The 18,406-nt window shown below is 54.0% G+C and overlaps 1 protein-coding gene across 1 annotated transcript in view; it reads left to right on the top strand.

Annotated features, from left to right (window-relative positions):
- The window catches only part of STKLD1 (serine/threonine kinase like domain containing 1), a 30,782-nt gene that overhangs the window by 5,637 nt on the left and 6,739 nt on the right, over positions 1-18,406 (top strand). Inside the window, exons 3-11 of the mRNA XM_025358593.1 lie at positions 2,862-2,906; positions 4,623-4,697; positions 6,448-6,549; positions 8,831-8,901; positions 10,289-10,404; positions 12,684-12,802; positions 13,958-14,121; positions 15,833-15,963; positions 16,670-16,753. Coding sequence (XP_025214378.1) covers positions 2,862-2,906; positions 4,623-4,697; positions 6,448-6,549; positions 8,831-8,901; positions 10,289-10,404; positions 12,684-12,802; positions 13,958-14,121; positions 15,833-15,963; positions 16,670-16,753 — 907 coding nt within the window. The remainder of the gene's footprint in view (positions 1-2,861; positions 2,907-4,622; positions 4,698-6,447; positions 6,550-8,830; positions 8,902-10,288; positions 10,405-12,683; positions 12,803-13,957; positions 14,122-15,832; positions 15,964-16,669; positions 16,754-18,406) is intronic.

The following is an 18,406-nucleotide window of genomic DNA, read 5'->3' as shown; positions in this document are numbered from 1 at the left end:
GCCTTTTTTTTTTTTTTTTTTTTTTTTTTTGAGATGGAGTCTCGCTTTTGTTGCCCAGGCTGGAGTGCAATGGCGTGATCTTGGCGCACTGCAACCTCCTTCTCCCAGGTTCAAGTGATTCTCCTGCCTCAGCCTCCTGAATAGCTGGGATTACAGGCATGCGCCACCACACCTGGCTAATTTTGTATTTTTAGTAGAGACGAGGTTTCTCCACGTTGGTCAGTCTGGTCTCAAACTCCCGACCTCAGGTGATCCGCCCGCCTCGGCCTCCCAAAGTGCTGGGATTACAGGCGTGAGCCACTGTGCCCAGCCACGATGTAGCATTTTCAAGCCTTTCTATATGTTTTGGCCAACTTCACCTCCTCATATGCCCCCTGGGACAGGAGGAAAGGAAGACAGGAAGGCTCACACAGTGTCTTTGCCCTGGATTCCACGGGACAGTGCCACTGGCATCTCAGGTCTCTCCATAGATCTGGGAACAATTCACTAACTTTACATGATGGTCTGCAATCACCCCATTATAAGAGTACTTCATTCATAAGTCTTTTGAGCAACATTCTGGGTGAAGATCTGGTATTAGAGCCAGTGGTAGTATACACCTAGGGCCTGTGCCACCAAGCGTGCTGTAGACTCAAAGCTCTGTGCTTCCCTTGCCACCGGGTACCCTTCCCTTTCCATGTCCCCCCCACCTCCACCCAGAGAAGGCACAGGAAAGAGAGAAGAGCACTGCACATTCCATGCATGGAGACAACCTTCCCCATGTGGGTAAGGAATGAAGTGGTGCGATTGATGCTTTCTCAACCAGAACAAGATGTTCCTGTTTAAAGATGGTCTGAAAATGGATCCTTTACTGATTTCTTGGAATTTATATTATGCTGTCCTAAACTTATCTTTGCAACAGGAGCAGAGATGTTCTCATTGCTCTAAGTATTTTTAGATCTCTGCCTTAGGAATATCTTCCGTTTGTGCCATATGGTGGGGGCAGGAATGGTGGGAGCCTGTCACTCCTGCTAAATAATGATGATGGTGGTGATGATGGAGGTGGCAATGATGGTGGTAGTGGTGGTGATGGTGGTGGCAGCTAGATGGTGATGATAATGGTGATGGTGTGATGATGGTGATGGTGGTGCTGGTGATGGTCGTGGTGATGTGATGATGGTGATGGTGGTGGTGATGGTGTGATGGTGGTGGTGGTGGTGGTGGTGTGATGGTGATGGTGCGATGATGGTGATGGTGGTGCTGACGATGGTCATGGTGATGTGATGATGGTGATGGTGGTGGTGATGGTGTGATGGTGTGATGGTGGTGGTGGTGGTGGTGGTGTGATGGTGATGGTGGTAATGATGGTGATGATGGTGGTGATGATGGTAATGATGGTGATGATAGTGGTGATGGTGACGATGGTGTTGATGGTGTGATGATGGTGATGGTGTAATGGTGATGGTGGTGGTGGTGTGATAGTGATGGTAATGATGTTGGTGATGGCAATGATGATGGGGATAATAGTGGTGATGATGACGGTGGTGTTGATGGTGTGATGGTGGTAATGATAGTGGTGGTGGTGATGGTGTGATGATGGTGAAGGTGGTGATGATGGTAATGATTTTGATGATGGTGATGATTGTGTGATGATGCTGATGATGGTGGTGATGGTGATTTTGGTAATGATGGTTATGAAGGTGATGATAGTGGTGATGGTGATGGTGGTGATGGAGTGATGGTGGTAATGGTGGTGGTGTGATGATGATGGTGATGGTGATGATGATGGTGGTGATGGTGATGATGATGGTAATGATGGTGATGATGGCAGTGATGGTGATGGTGGTGATGATGGTGGTAATGATGATGTTAATTATGGTGATGGTGGTGGTGACGGAGTGATGGTGGTAATGGTGGTGGTGTGATGGTGATGATGGTGTTGATGGTGATGGCAGTGATGATGGTGGTAATGATGATGGTTATGATGGTGATGATAGTGGCAATGGTGACAGTGGAGGTGATGGAGTGATGGTAATGGTGATGGGGATGATGATGGTGATGATGGTGATGACAGTGGTGATGGTGATGGTGATGATGGCAGTCATGGTGATGGTGGTGATGATGGTGGTAATGATGGTGATGGTGGTGGTGATGGAGTGATGGTGGTAATGGTGGTGGTGTGATGATGGTGATGGGGATGACGGTAATGATGGTGGGGATGGCGGTGATAATAGTAATAATGGTGATAGTGGTGATGGTGATGGTGGTGATGATGGAGTGATGATGGTAATGGTGGTGGTGGTGGTATGATGATGGTGATGATGGTGGTGATGGTGATGGTGGTAATTGTGGTAATGATGATGTTAATGATGGTGATGATAGTGGTGATGGTGGTGGTGATGGAGTGATGATGGTAATGGGGGTGGTGGTGGTGTAATGATGGCGATGGCGGTGATGGTAATGATGGTAATGATGGTGGTGATGGTGATGATGTGATGGTGATGATGGTGGTGATGGTGATGATGATGGTAATGATGGTGATGATGGCAGTGATGGTGATGGTGATGGTGGTGGTAATGATGATGTTAATGATGGTGATGACAGTGATGGTGGTGGTGATGGAGTGATGGTGGTAATGGTAGTGGTGGTGGTGTGATGATGGTGATGGCAGTGATGGTGATGATGGTAATGATGGTGATGATGGTGGTGATGGTGACAGTGATGGTGGTGATGGTTGTGGTTGTGGTAATGATGGTGATGGTTGTGGTGGAGGTGGTGGTTGTGGTGATGATGGTAATGGTCATGGTGGTGGTGGTGATGGTGGTGATAATGGAGATGATTTGCTACATGTTTATTAAGCTCATGCTCTTGTGCCCTTGCAGGTGGAATGCATGGATGACCATCAAGCCAGTCAGGCCCTGAAGGAGGTAACTCTCAGGGTGGTTTCCCCTCTAGAAGAGCTCAATGGAGCATAAACGGACTGTGTTCTGTACCTTCTTGTTGAGTGCCTGGGTAAAGGGAAGGCTGGAGGGAGGGACAGAGCATCAGCACCAGTTTTGCCTCAGCTGTGAAGCCAGCAGCCCCAGGTCGTGAAGGGAGGCCATGCCCCAAACACTCACTGCTAAATGCAGGTGCCAACAACTTAGAACATATATTCCCAGAGAACATAAAGTTTAAATATTGGGCTGCACACAGTGGCTCACGCTTGTAATCCCAGCACTTTGGGAGGCCGAGGCGGGTGGATCACCTGAGGTCAGGAGTTCAAGACCAGCCTAGCCAACATGGGGAAACCCCATCTCAACTAAAAATACAAAAAAATTAGCTGGGCATGGTGGTGAGTGCCTGTAATCCCAGCTACTTCGGGAGGTTGAGGCGGGAGAATCGCTTGAACCTGGGAGGTGGAGGTTACAATGAGCCGAGATCACACCATTATATTCCACCCTGGGCAATAGAGCAAAACTTCGTCTCAAAAATAAATAAATATTGGCCAGGTCCCTAGGTTAATCTACCAATAACTGTTTTTTAAATATTTTTTCTTCAATATAAAAGTATTAATTACAGAAGAAAATTTTTTAAATACAGAATTGGGTTTTCTTTTGCTTTTACCTTTTTTTTTTCTTTAATAACAATGGAGTCTCACCATTTTGCCCAGGCTAATTTTGAACTTCTGGGCTCAAGCAATCCTCCCACCTCAGCCTCCAAAGTGCTGGGGTACAGGCATGTACCACCACGCCCATACCAGAATTGTTTAACAAAGCAAATGTAAATTATCCTTCATTCTACCATTCAGAGCTGCCCAGCAGTAACATAGTCATTTACAATAATAGCGATAACAGCTGCACTTCGGTTTGATTGGCAAAGCCTCTGAGTAGCCTTTTTTTTGTGTTTCTTGAATTTCCCACGAGCTTGAAGGTGTCCCTTCCTATCTCATGGTCACTTGTTTGTCTTCTGGAATTGCTGGCTCTGCAGCTTGGCCAGCAAACATTATTCGGTGTATAGTGTGACTGAAGCACAGTGGTGGGCCCAGGCTACTCGGTAACAAATGGGAAGAAAGAGCATGGGGGCCCACCCAGAGCCCCACGCCGCCATGGCTTTTCCTGTTGCTGATTCAATTCCACAGCCCACTAGGCCAGCTCCTTTCACACCCAACCTTCCACCACAAGCAGTTGTCTGTCTGGCTCCACGTCTCTAAGGCAGCCCTGTCTGCTCCTGTTTGGGCATGTTTCAAAGCACTTTCCACCAGGGCAGGGGGCACTGGGACCTCTCCGTGGGCCCACCTCCTGGTGGCTGCACCACCTCCTCCGGCCAGCCCTGGCTGTGGCTGATCCCCACCTTCCTGGCACTGCCTGCCACAGCTCACTCAGTCCCCGTGGCATCCCTGTGAGGCAGATTCCACTGGGACCCCCATTTTCAGATGACAATATGAGGCCCAGTCGCCCAGCACAGCCAGCACATGCTGGAGACAGGACTCACATCGGACTGCCTGGCTCCTAACCACCGTGCAGCCTCCCTGAGCCCGCTCCCCGGCCCGGCTCAGAGCCCGAGGCTTGCATGTTTCTTGGGATGTGTGACAGAGAAGCCCGAGCTGAGAAAGGCGTGAAGAGGCGCTGACTTCTCTGTTTCCTGTGCTCTCATCCTGGCAGCTGATGCCACTGCTGAAGCTGCGGCACGCCCACATCTCTGTGTACCGGGAGCTGTTCATCACGTGGAATGGGGAGGTGGGTCAGAGCTGACGTCTACGGGCGCAGCCGCCGCGTGGTGGGCTGTGGGACCAAGCCGAGTGAGCCCAGAGCACGCCCACCCCCCACCGTCAGAATAGCTCGTGTGGCAATGGCAGTGACTCTAAATGTGGCCATACCTGACCTGACAGTCACCGGGGCCAGGTACCATGCTGGGGGCTTTCCGTGCATGGTCTTGTAGGAGCCCCAACAACCTCATTAGAGTTTTTTTTTTTTGAGACAAAGTCTCGCTCTTGTCCCCCGGGCTGGAGTGCAATGGCATGATCTTGGCTCACTGCAACGTCTGCCTCCCGGGTTCAAGCGATTCTCTTGCCTCAGCCTCCCAAGTAGCTGGGATTACAGGTGCGTGCCATGACGCCCAGCTAATTTTTATATTTTTAGTAGAGACGGGGTTTCACCATATTGACCAGGCTAGTGTCGAACTCCTGACCTTAAGTGATCCACCCGCCTCAGCTTCCCAAAGTGCTGGGATTATAGGCTTGAGCCACCATGCCTGGCCAGGAGGGGTTCTCAACCCATTTGACAGAAGAAGAGACAGAGGCTAACAGAAACAAGTTGCTCCAGTTTACCCAGCTAGTACGTGACCAAGTCAGAGGGCCAGGCGAGGTGGGCCTGATTCCCGGGCTCTGCACACAGCCACCGAGCTTGTCCTGGTGAGCCTGTGCCTCTGATGACAGAGTTTCTACTTTCATGGAAGGAGCTAGTTGACCCCCGTCTCCACAGCCACCCGACGCAAGTGCTGTCCTGGGCCTGTGCGCCCCTTCCTCCTGCAGCCCCGGTGCAGCTTACTGACCAGCACCACATCCATCAGCACGTGCCAGGAGGGCTGCAGGGCAGGAAGCACGGTCCCTGTGCTCCTGATGGGGCCTAGGGCTCTCGTTCAGGAGCTCTCCAAGGCCACAAAGCTAGTAAACAGCTGACTGGGGACAGAGACTCAGGTCCAGCAGCCGGGTCCTGTAGGCTGGATGACTTCTTGTCTTTACAAGGAGCCTGGAGCTTTCCAGTCACTTCCAATGTGTCTGAGGCAGACAGCGGGAGGCTGAGAAGGCACAAGGGGTGCTGGAGGTAAAGAGAGGCCGAGAAGCCTTCTGCCGGGCGCCAGCCTGCATGAGACGTCCACACTGGCGTTCCCACCTGGGGCCAACAATCCCGGGTCTGAGCAGGAAAGGCCCCTCACATGCTCCTTCTGCTCCAGCTGGGTCTCAGGGAGGGGACCTCACGGCATGCACTCCCAGAGATGTTTCTGAGCACCCACTGATGCTCTCAAGGAGGGTGCAGAGAAGCCAAGAGGACATTTCCCTATGGGAGGGAGCACAGAACTGGGGGCCCTGACCCGGTCTGCTGGGGCTCTGGCCAGGTCCGGCTCCTCAGAGGAAATGGATCTGAGCTGAGCCCTAAAGGGTGAGTAGTTATCCCCATGAAGGGGGTAGGTAGTGGTCCAGGCAGAGGGGTCCAGGTGTGCAGTGGCCAGGGGACAAGTGCAGCTTTCGGGAAAGTCCAAGTAGCTTGGTGTGGATGGAGTGTGGAGTGGGGGTGGGGCCTGGGAATGGGGAGAGGAGAGAGAGGAAACTGAAGGTGGGGCAGGAGGGGCTTGTAGCCTCCTCCAGTGGGCAGTGCTCCCATGACCACTGCGGATGGCAGCTGAGTGCAGGGAGGCCCTGAAGCAGGCGAGCCTGTAGAAGCATGGGGTCCTGGGCATCGCCTGGATAAGGGCCTCCTGTCCCAGCAGATCTCTTCTCTGTACCTCTGCCTGGTGATGGAGTTCAACAAGCTCAGCTTCCAGGAGGTCATTGAGGATAAGAGGAAGGCAAAGGAAATCATTGACTCTAAGGTAAGATCCTCTGGGCACCAGGCCTGGGGGCCACCTAGACCTGTGACACAGGCCCTGCAGCTCGGGGCAAAGTGACAGCGGGAAGGCAGGCACCATGGAGTCCAGCCTTGTTTTTTTCTTAAATGTATGCCTCGAGGCATTGCACCCTAGGACGCGTGCAGATCTTAAGTGCACAGTTTGATGCACTCATACAACTTCTACCCAGATCAAGGCAGAAGGCATTCCTAACCACAGAAGGTTCCCAGTTGGTGACCATGATTCCAGATTGTTCTGCCAGTCGGTCCCTGAAGTTCACGTAAATGGACTCCTCCGGCATGCCGCACGCTCCTGTCTGGTCTCCTTCCCTCAGCTGCTGCATGCACCCGCAAATCATCTGTGCTCATTGCTTGCTGCCACTCTGCTGCCTGGCGCCCGGCAGGCTGGTTTCCTAGTCTTGTGTGGATAAGCATTTGGGCTGCTTCCAGTTTGGGGCCATTGTGAATAAGGCTGCTATGAGCATTGCTGGAAGGCACTCACTTTTCTGGGATGAATACCTGGGAGTGGAATTATTGGGTCGTAGAATAGGTGTGTGTGTAGCTTTGGTAGATGCTCCAAACAGATTTCCAACGTGGTTTGGTTGGCCCCATGTTTACTCTCACAAGCTGTGAGCATTCCCAGTCCACATGGCGGCCAGCGCTTCACTGTGTCAGTCTTGTTGTTGTCGTTGTTGAGATGGAGTCTCACTCTGTCGCCCAGGCTGGAGTACAATGCACGATCTCGGCTCACTGCAACCTTCGCCTCCCGGTTCAAGTGATTCTCCTGCCTCAGCCTCCCAAGTACCTGGGACTAAAGGTGCCCACCATCACACCCAGCTAATTTTTGTATTATTAGTAGAGACAGGGTTTTACTATGTTGCCCAGGCTGGTCTCGAACTCCTTACCTCAAGTGATCCGCCCGCCTCAGCCTCCCAAAGTGCTGGAATTACAGGCGTGAGCCACCGCGCCCGACCAGTTCACTTTCTTTTTTTTTTTTTTTTTTTTTTTTTTTGAGACGGAGTCTCGCGCTGTGTCACCCAGGCTGGAGTGCAGTGGCGCGATCTCGGCTCACTGCAAGCTCCGCCTCCCAGGTTCAGGCCATTCTCCTGCCTCAGCCTCCGAGTAGCTGGGACTACAGGCGCCCGCCACCACGCCCGGCTAGTTTTTTGTATTTTTAGTAGAGACGGGGTTTCACCATGTTAGCCAGGATGGTCTCGATCTCCTGACCTCGTGATCCGCCCGCCTCGGCCTCCCAAAGTGCTGGGATTACAGGCTTGAGCCACCGCGCCCGGCCCAGTTCACTTTCTTAATGATGTCTTTTGATGACAGAAAGTCCTAACTGTAATGAAGTTCGCTTTCCCAATGCTGTCTCTTATGGTTAGTGCCTTTGGAGTTTAGGGAGCCTTTTGTGCTCCAAGGTCATGAAGATACTCTCCTCGGTTCTGGAAGTTTGGTCGTTTTTGCCTTCGCATTTAGATCTTTCATCTCCCCCAGAAGAATGCTGCCTGCTTTTACCCTGAAAACGGTGTTTGGTGGGACCATGTGCCCCTGAGGGGCTCTTCGGGGCACACAGCTCTTCTCTTACCGTGGGCCTCAGAGGCAGGCCCGAAGTGGGTTTCAGACTTTGAGTGAAGCCCTTAAAACACGAAATGTTCCCAGAAACCCAGTAAGTGCAGCAGACCTACTCTAACTGGGGAGAGTGGGAGGATGCTCACGTCCTGCCCCCTCAGCCCCTCTCTGACACCCCAGGGTGGCCCTGAATCCAGGGACCCTAGGAGCCCAGCTTCAGAACCACCGCCCTGAGTACTCGATGGAGCTTGTCTCTGACGCCGAACACTCCCAGCATTCTCTCTCAGGGTTCTTTTCATTAGAATGACTTAGAGGAACGAGCTCGTGTAGGCACTGAAGGCTTCCACCCCTCCCATACCCGCAAGGCCCATCTGCCTCCAGCTCCCGGCAAGTGTGGGGCAGTGCGGGCCGCAGGGTGGGGTGCAGGGATGGGGCCCTGCAGCACCCGGGGTCTCTGGTATAGAGACAGCAGTGTGGAGTCTGGAAACTCAGAGTCCTTCTGGCTGCCGCCGCGGCTTTACCATCTGGAGAGCCACCACACTGAAGCCTCCTCCACCCTGAGCGCTTGGCTGGCTTCAGGCCTGTCTCAAGATGCAGGGAGAGAAAACACCACCCTCCTGCTGGCTGCTCTGAGTGTCACCCCCCGAAAGCAGCACAGGGCGCCCCTCCCATCCTGGCACCCCCTGCTTCTCCCCCAGTGGATGCAGAATGTGCTGGGCCAGGTGCTGGACGCGCTGGAATACCTGCACCATTTGGACATCATCCACAGGTGAGTGGGGCCCCTGACCTCCCTGGACTGGTGGGCTGCTTCGGGAGAAAAGGCACTGAGGCCACTCGGGTGCCAGTGCCCGTGGGCAGGACCTGGGGAGAAAGGCGCACTGGGCCAGTGCAGCCAGGATAGGATGGGGACCTTCCAGACCTCCTCCCAGGCTCAAAAGAGGCTCTTCCAAGTGGTCTCAAGCCATGTGCACACGCACAGCTGCATGGGGTGTGCACTAGCCAGGCGGGCTGCTCTAGAGTTCATGGAAAGGAAGGAGGCAACAGCCCTGCCAGGAAGAGAGACCAGGCTGCCTGTCGTGGCGCCGGTGTTGTCTGAGTGGGCCCTGCTGAGCCTTTGACCACCCAGCGGCACAGCATCAGGCTGGAGAATCCACGGTCTGAAGGGGCTGGGAGATGGCTCCAATTCTGAACACCAATATCTTATTTAAAGAGGAAGAGGGAACCCATGTGGCTGGGCCTGGTGGCACATGCCCGTGGTCCCAGCAACATGGAGGCTGAGGTGGGAGGATTGCTTGAAGCCAGGAGCTTGAGGCTTCAGTGAGCTATGATCGTGCCACCACACTTCAGCCTGGGCAACCCTGACTTAAAACACACAGATACACACACACACACACACACACACACACACACACACCACGCAGACCATATGTACAAAGGGAATGCTTCACATTCCACATTCAGTGTCATGTCACTGGACATTGCACAATGGCCAAAAATCAATACCCAGTCAAATGCATCGCTGGGCTATCTAAGGAGGTGAACATGTCAACCCAGGGACCTTTCCGGGTGTTGGGGGTGTTCCTACTTGTGGTTGGAGATTCTTCCCCCGGTTTAAAATAATTGAGTACAGGCCGGGCGCGGTGGCTCAAGCCTGTAATCCCAGCACTTTGGGAGGCCGAGACGGGCGGATCATGAGGTCAGGAGATCGAGACCATCCTGGCTAACCCGGTGAAACCCCGTCTCTACTAAAAAAACACAAAAAACTAGCCGGGCGAGGTGGCGGGCGCCTGTAGTCCCAGCTGCTCGGGAGGCTGAGGCAGGAAAATGGCGTGAACCCGGGAGGCGGAGCTTGCAGTGAGCCGAGATCCGGCCACTGCACTCCAGCCCGGGCGACAGAGCGAGACTCCATCTCAAAAAAAAATAAAAATAAAAATAATTGAGTACATTTCTGTACATAGAAACAACTGCTTAAAAAGTAGGCTGAGATGGGGCATTTTGTGGAGGGGAGGAGGGTGTGGGCTGCTGCCTCAGAACCGGGTGGGGCAGGGAGCAGAGAGTCAGGCTCAGCACGCACGTTGGTCCCACCTGGGGTCGGGGGTGGTGGCTGCCCAGGTGGCCCCTTGGCACCCAGAGGCGAACCCCCCTCTTGATTTCAGGAATCTCAAACCCTCCAACATCATCCTCGTCAGCAGTGACCACTGCAAACTGCAGGACCTGAGCTCCAACGTGCTAATGACGAACAAAGCCAAATGGAATATCCGTGCAGAGGAAGGTGGCAGGGGCTCCCCTAAGTCGTGGGAGAGGGGGTTGGCGCCTAGAATCCAGACGGTGGTGGCCACTCTGGGTGCTGGAGTGAGGCAACATCAAACAGCAGTTTGCTCAGAAGGTCCCCACAAAGCCCTAGCCTTGTGTGGACCCCAAAGAGACCTCCTTTGGGTTGTAACTGAGCAGGCGTGCCACCACCAGGCGCAGGGCCCCAAAGACACCCAGCATTTGAGAGAAACAAAGTCGTGGTTGTTTGTGATACCCCAGAAAATGTTGCTTCTCAGGGAGGGAAAAGAAAGCTTCAGAAGGAAGGAAACAAAAATGCCAGGACGGAGGGTCTGTGGGTGCCACGCACTAACTGCGTGTGGATCACTGAGTCCTAAAACAACCCAGGAGATGACTGGGGTGGGTGGCAAGGGGAGACGAGTTCTCGTTCCTTCGAAAAGATGGCCGGAGAAAGGAGGCTGGAGAGAGTAACCACAGAGGAGGAGTCCAGAGTCCAGAGTCCCAGGGTGGCAGTGGCTGGTTGCACTCTGTCCTTGGTAGACAAAAGATGAATGAGTAGATGGGTGCAGAGATGGGTGGGTGTGTGGTTAGGTGGGTGGGTGAGTGGATGGGTGGATGGATGGTGAGTGGATGGATGGATGGATGGATGGATGGATGGATGGATGCGTGGGTGGATGAGTGGATGGATGGATGGATGGGTGAGTGGATGGATGGTGAATGGATGGATGGATGGATAGGTAAGTGGATGGATGATGGGTGAGTGGATGGATGGATGGATGGATAGGTGGGTGGGTAAGTGGATGGTGGGTGAGTGGATGGATGGGTGAGTGGATGGGTGGGGTGGGTGAGTGGATGGATGGATGGATAAGTGGGTGGATGGATGGATAAATAGGTGGGTGGGTGGATGGATGGATGGATGGATAGGGTAGGTGGGTGGGTGAGTGGATGGATAGATGGATAGATGGGTGGGTGAGTGGATGGGTGGGTAGGTGAGTAGATGGATGGATGGGTGGATGGGTGTGTGGTTGCATGGGTGGGTGTATGGGCAGATGGGTGAGTGCATGGGTTGTGGACGGTTGGGTAGGTGAGTAGATGGATGGGTGGGTGGGTGCATGTGTGGATGGATGTGTGGGTGGGTGGGTATATGGATGGATTGGTGGGTGTGTGGGTAGATGGGTGGGTGTGTGGGTGGATGAGTGAGAGTGAGTGAATGAGTGGGTGGGTGGGTGAGTGGATGGATGAGTGGATGAGTGGATGGATGGATGGATGGATGGGAGGGTGGGTAAGTGGATGGGTGGGTGGGCAGGTGGGTGGGTGAGTGGATGGATAGGTGGGTGGGTCAGTGGATGGATGGATCGATTGATGGGTAAGTGAGTAGATGGATGGATGGGTGGATGGGTGTGTGGTTGGAGGGGTGGGTGTGTGGGCGGATGGGTGAGTGCATGGGTTGTGGACAGATGGTTGGGTGGGTAGACGGATGGATGGGTGGGTGCATGTGTGGATGGATGTGTGGGTGGGTGGGTGTATGGATGAATGGATGGATGGGTGGGTGTGTGGGTAGATGGGTGGGTGTGTAGATGGATGGATGGGTGGGTGAGTGAGTGAATGAGTGGGTAGGTGGGTGAGTGGATGGGTGGGTGGATGGATGGATGGATGGATGGGGTATGTGTGGATGGATGGGTGAACAGACAGGCAGATGGTTGTTTCTATTGGAGGTGTAGATGGCACACGTCCTTGGTGTCCAGCTCTTTACTGTTGGGCTGGGGAATGGAGGTCCAGAGAAGGAGGGGCTGCCTGAGGCCAACCAGGGACTGATGGACTCAGAAGAGTCTGCTCTTTTGCCTCCCTGCCTGGGGTTCCAGTTTAGAAAGTAGGGCAGAGCAACTGTAACTTTGCCCCCAAGGTCCTGACATTTAGAAGGGGCAAGAAGTTTAGAGGGGTGCACAGTTTCTTGGCACGTGCCTCTTCCATCTCCTTCTACAGCCATCTTGGGCACACAGACACACCACCCCTACGGGCCAACCTGGTGGGCACCCGCCAAGATGGATAGCTTCAGTGGCTCCAGATTAACGCAAAGCTCCTGCTGACTGGGGCCTCTTCCTCCCCACAGTTAATATTCTCCACCTCTTCTGAGAAGAGGAGCTGCAGGGCTCATGTTGTGTTTCAAGCTGCCTGTGAGGGGCCACCACAGGGGATACAATGCTAGGCAGGATGACTCTGTCAAGCCCCTGCCCCCAAGGAACGAAGGACTCAGGGATCCCACCTTGCTCTTACCAACAGACCCCTTTCATAAGTCCTGGATGGCCCCTGAAGCCCTCAACTTCTCCTTCAGCCAGAAATCAGACATCTGGTCCCTGGGCTGCATCATTCTGGACATGACCAGCTGCTCCTTCATGGATGTGAGCCGCCCTCCCTCCCCCATACCCCACATGCTGCTCCCCATGCACCCAGGCCTGGGGAGAAGGCTTGGCCTCACCCTGCCTCCCCTCCGCATCCCTTCCCCTGGCTCCCTGCAGGCTGCACAGAGCCCCCTCCTCCACCTGTGGGGGGCCTGCCTTCCTCAGAACCCCCCAGCATGTGCAGCACCTGCTGGGCTCTAGCAGGATGACAGCAGTGGTAATATTCAGACCATCCCACGCGACCCTTGCAGCAGCCCTCCAGGTGGTGTCACTGACTCTTAATGGAAAAAAGCCAAGTTCAGGTGCCCTTGTGAGCATGAAGGCTGCACGGAGTTGTAAGCAACGGAAACCCAGCGTGGGCCTGAACACACCTGGCTGCCTCATGCACAAGCCCCAGGCTAGTGTGGAGGCGCCTTCTCTCCTCCTGCACATCCTTAGCACGTAGCTCTTTCTCTCATCCCTGCTGGGGCTCCTGCACCATGGCCACAGCCTGTGGGCAGGAAGGAGGGGAGGCAGAGGGCCCCACTGGCCCCGTGAGCACTCCGAGGTCACTCTGGCTGCAGGGAGGCAGGGAAGTCCAGCCTGTTGCTTCCTACCCTCTATATGCAGAAGAGAAAGTGGGGAAGGCCTGCCATGCCCCAAACAAGGAAGCTCCCCTTCTCCGCAGCACCACCTGCAGGCACCGAGGTCCCCAGAAAGGACAGACACCTGACTGGGCCCAGGTTCCTCATGCTCTCCCAGACCCCCAGACTCTACCTCTGAGAAGCACCTTGCCACTCCCTTCCTTTGGAAGACTCCCAGGGAAATGAGAGCCTTCCCACTATGGAGGCTGTGTGACATCCTGGAGCGTGACCCTGGACACGCTCACACTCTGTGAAATGGGCATGCTGTCTTACTGGCTGGGTCTAGATCAGGGGGCTTCTTGGCAGGACTCTACCCTGGGAGACAACCCGCTGGCTTCTCCGAAACTCCATTTCTTCTTATGGAAGAGCTCGGGGCCCCTGGGGTCTCTGGGCATTCTTGTAGGCAGTGGCCACACCTGGATCTCCCTGGTCTCCTCCTGGATTTCTTGGTCCCTGGTCGCCCTCTGCCCATGCTGGGGCCTAGTTTCCATTTACTTAAGGTAATGCACAGAGCTGTCCTCTCTCCGTGCAGAGCACAGAAGCCATGTATCTGCGGAAGTCCCTCCGCCAGAGCCCGGGCAGCCTGGAGACCGTCCTGAAGACGATGGAGGAGAAGCAGATCCCGGATGCAGAAACCTTCGGGAATCTTCTGCCCGGGATGCTCCAGATCGACCCCTCGGATCGAATAACGATAAAGTGAGCTCAGGGTCGGGGTTTATTTTAACCTATGGATTTATCTTTCAACATCTCTCCACCCTAATACAAACACAACTAGTTGGCTTTGTAACACCTCAAAGAACTCCATCACAGACGCCCTGATGATCCCTGCACTGCTGGGCTTTTCCCAGTTCTGGCGCTCCCAAACCGTGCTGCGTCGAGTGATCCTGAATGCACCTCTCTGAACGCTGGAGGGAGCAGACGGACTCCCAGAAGGCACAGGAGGCACAGCCTCCAGGACCCACGACACTTTTAGGGTTCCAGAAAAAAATTTTCATTCTACGTTAAAAAAAAAATTCCTGGCCGGGCGCGGTGGCTCAAGCCTGTAATCCCAGCACTTTGGGAGGCCGAGACGGGCGGATCACGAGGTCAGGAGATCGAGACCATCCTGGCTAACACGGTGAAACCCCGTCTCTACTAAAAAATACAAAAAACTAGCCGGGCGAAGTGGCGGGCGCCTGTAGTCCCAGCTACTTGGGAGGCTGAGGCAGGAGAATGGCGTGAACCCGGGAGGCGGAGCTTGCAGTGAGCTGAGATCCGGCCACCGCACTCCAGCCTGGGCGACAGAGCCAGACTCAGTCTCAAAAAAAAAAAAGAAAAAAAAATAAAATTCCTAAAGACAGTGGTCACCTTTAAAATTTTCATTCTAACTTATTTTAAAATCAGAAGACAAAAGTAAATACATAACACTGGCCGGGTGCAGTGGTTCGTGCCTCTAATCCCAGCACTTTGGGAGGCCGAGGCGGGCAGATCAATTGAGCTCAGGAGTTCGAGTGTAGCCCGGGTAACATGGCGAAATCCCTGTCTCTACTAAAAATACAAAAAAATTAGCTGGGTATAGTGGTGCATGCCTGTGTTCCCAGCTACTGGGGAGGCTGAGGCAGGAGGATCGCTCGAGCCCGGGAGGCAGAGGTTGCAGTGAGCCAAGATCGCGCCACTGCACTCCAGCCTGGGCGACAGAGCGAGACTCCATCTCAAAAATAAAAAAGAATCCAGGCCAGGCACGGTGGCTCACGCCTGTAATCCCAGCACTTTGGGAGGCCGAGGTGGGTGGATCACTTGAGGTCAGGTGTTCGAGACTGGCCTGGCCAACAGAATGAAACCCCGTCTCTACTAAAAATAGAAAAAAAAATTAGCCGCGCGCGGTGGCGGGCGCCTGTGGTCCCAGCTGCTCAGGAGGCTGAGGCAGGAGAATTGCTTGAACCCGGGAGGCAGAGGTTGCAATGAGCCGAGATCGTGCCACGGCACTCCAGCCTGGGCGACAAGAGTGAAACTCCATCTCAAAAAACAAACAAACAAACAAAAAAAACCCCCAACACTATAGCAAGGAATCCAGCCTGAGTCATATCCGTCTTTATGCCAATGCAGTTGTAAAATCTGGGTTTTCATGTTTCCATGGAGGCAGGGGACCACAAAAGCAAAAGTGCCAGGGCCTGGAACTGTCCCCCAGCTCTATGAGCTGAGGCCGTGCCTCCGTGGAGTACTTCCCTGGGTGTGGAATTACTGGGGTGCTTGCCGGACACACTGGGAACACTATGAGAGACCCTGCCAAATGGATCCCAAAACAGTGAGGTCAGTGTCCAGCATCCGCACCGATGGGCAGCCCGGAGCCGGAGGCAGAGGGAGAGCCCCACGGGGAGGCGGCAGGGGGCGCTGCTGGGTTACTCAGCCCTCTCTGCTCCTCTGCTAGGGACGTGGTGCACATCACCTTCGTGAGCGGCTCCTTCAAGTCGTCATGCATCTCTCTGACCCTGTACCGGGAGACGGTGCCTGCGTCCATCACCGACATGCTGTTAGAAGGCAACGTGGCCAGCATTTTAGGTGATGTGATGCTGGGGACACACAGCTCCTGTCCATGGCCTTGGCATCCTGTTGTTTAGTTCCAGAGGGTTCATGATTTATGCCCCTGGCCTTGCTCCACACGCACGACCAGTGGGTAGGAACAGTTTCCCTCCATCCATCCCTACACACTGCCCAGGACACCGCTCTGCTCAAATACCCTCCATAGCTCCCAACTACCTATAACACAAAGTTCCTCTCCAAAGCCTGGCCCCCACCTGTTTTCCCTCCACTCCTGCTACACAAATCCTCCATGTAGCTCAGTGGCCGAGTCACTGCCCGCGCCTTCCACAACCCTCTGCTTTTGCTTCCACAGCCTGGGTGGCACACAGTGGTCCCGGGGCGTCTTCCTCACACAGCACCACTTCCTGTGTGCCTCCTATGTGCCCGGGATGAGCGGAAGTGCGCACTTCCTGTGTGCCTCCTATGTGCCCAGGATGAGCGGAAGTGCGCTCCACTATTTGTGTGCTCCAAGACAGAGACTTGGGTTCTATCAAGGAAAAGTCGCTTGGTCTCAGTGGCCTCATCTGTAAAGTGGGGATGGTAACAGCCCCTCCCTCTCATCCTGAACCTGTAGATCCGAGGAGGGGATGCACACACAGCAGCCAGGCCAGTGTGGTGCCGAGAGACAGGGCCCTGAGGCCCTGGTCCTCAGAAAGGTCCCTCCCCTGCCTTCCTGTCCCTGCAGAGGTCATGCAGAACTTCTCTGGCTGGCCCGAAGTCCAGTTCAGGGCCATGAGGAGGCTTCTGAAAATGCCTGCAGATCAGCTAGGTAGGCCTCACCCTGCACCTCTTTCCCAGCTGCTCCCCTAGGGGCAGAAGCTATGGTCCGGCCTGCGGGGAGCTGGGGCTGGCCCTCACCCTGGGCTTTCCTTGCCAGTGCTTTAGTGCAGCGTGGAGGTGTGCATGTGTCCCCAGAAGCGTCCCGTGTCTCTGCTATCCGCCTGGGGAAGGCAGCAGAGAAGGGGAATGGGTGGCGTAGCAGCCCTCACATGATTTTAATGGAGCCATAGACATCCCATGTACCCCACTGTCTCTATGAGGGGTATGTGAGTTGTCTCTCAGTTTCCACTGTTATGAATGATACTGGAACAGACACCCTGGTATATATGTATCTGTGCGCTTATGTTTCTGTAGCACAGATTCGTAAATGTTCAAGGGTGTGAATACTTTAAATTTTCATAGATACAGCAACTTGCCCACCTATTAAGAATGCATGGCCTGGCACAGTGGCTCATGCCTGTAATCCCAACACATTGAGGAGCCAAGGCGGGAGGACTGCTTGAGCCCAGGGGTTCGAGGCCAGCCTGAGCAACAAAGGGAGAGCCTGTTTCTACAGAAAATAAAAACAATTAGCCAGGTGTGGTGACACAGGTCTGTTGTCCCAGCTGCTCTGGAGGCTAAGGCAGGAGGATTGCTGGAGCCCAGGGAATCGAGGCTATAGTGAGATACGCTTGCGCCGCCGCACTCCAGCCTAGAAGACCCTGTCTCAGAAAACAAAACCAAATTCAAAAAGGTTGTGACTGCTTATTCATGGAGAGTGTTGGGAAAAGCAGTGGTTTTTTGTTTTTTGTTGTTTTTTTTTTTTTTGAGACAGGGTCTTGCTCTATCCCCCAGGCTGGAGTGCAGTGGTGTGATCTTGGCTCACTGCAACCTCCGCCTCCTGGGTTCAAGTGATTCTCCTGCCTCAGCCTCCCAAGTAGCTGGGACTACAGGTGCATACCACCACACCCGGCTAATTTTTTGTATTTTTAGTAGAGAGGTGGTTTCACTATGTTGGCCAGGCTGGTCTCAAAATGCCTGATCTCAAGTGATCTGCCTGTCTCGGCCTTCCAAAGTGCTGGGATTACAGGCATGAGACACCGTGCCTGGCCAATTTTTAAAACATTTGTGTCAAAACATACTTTCTTTTTTTTTTTTTTTTTTTGAGACGGAGTCTCGCTCTGCCGCCCAGGCTGGAGTGTAGTGGCCGGATCTCAGCTCACTGCAAGCTCCGCCTCCCGGGTTTACGCCATTCTCCTGCCTCAGCCTCCCGAGTAGCTGGGACTACAGGCGCCCGCCACCTCGCCCGGCTAAGTTTTTTTTTTTGTATTTTTTAGTAGAGACGGGGTTTCACCGTGTTAGCCAGGATGGTCTCGATCTCCTGACCTCGTGATCTGCCCGTCTCGGCCTCCCAAAGTGCTGGGATTACAGGCTTGAGCCACCGCGCCCGGCCAGAACATACTTTCATAAAATCGTTCAACCTTTTTCACCTGCCTGAACATTACCTTCACACATCCCTCCATCCCTCCATCCATCCATCCATCCATCCATCCATCCATCCATCCGTCCATCCATCCATCCGTCCATCCATCCATCCGTCCATCCATCCATCCATCCATCCATCCATCCGTCCATCCATTTATCCATCCGTCCATCTATCCAT

The sequence above is a fragment of the Theropithecus gelada genome, chromosome 15, assembly GCF_003255815.1.
Source record: "Theropithecus gelada isolate Dixy chromosome 15, Tgel_1.0, whole genome shotgun sequence".
In the NCBI taxonomy this organism is placed as follows: Eukaryota; Metazoa; Chordata; class Mammalia; order Primates; family Cercopithecidae; genus Theropithecus; species Theropithecus gelada.
This window is presented reverse-complemented; position numbering and strand designations above follow the sequence as displayed.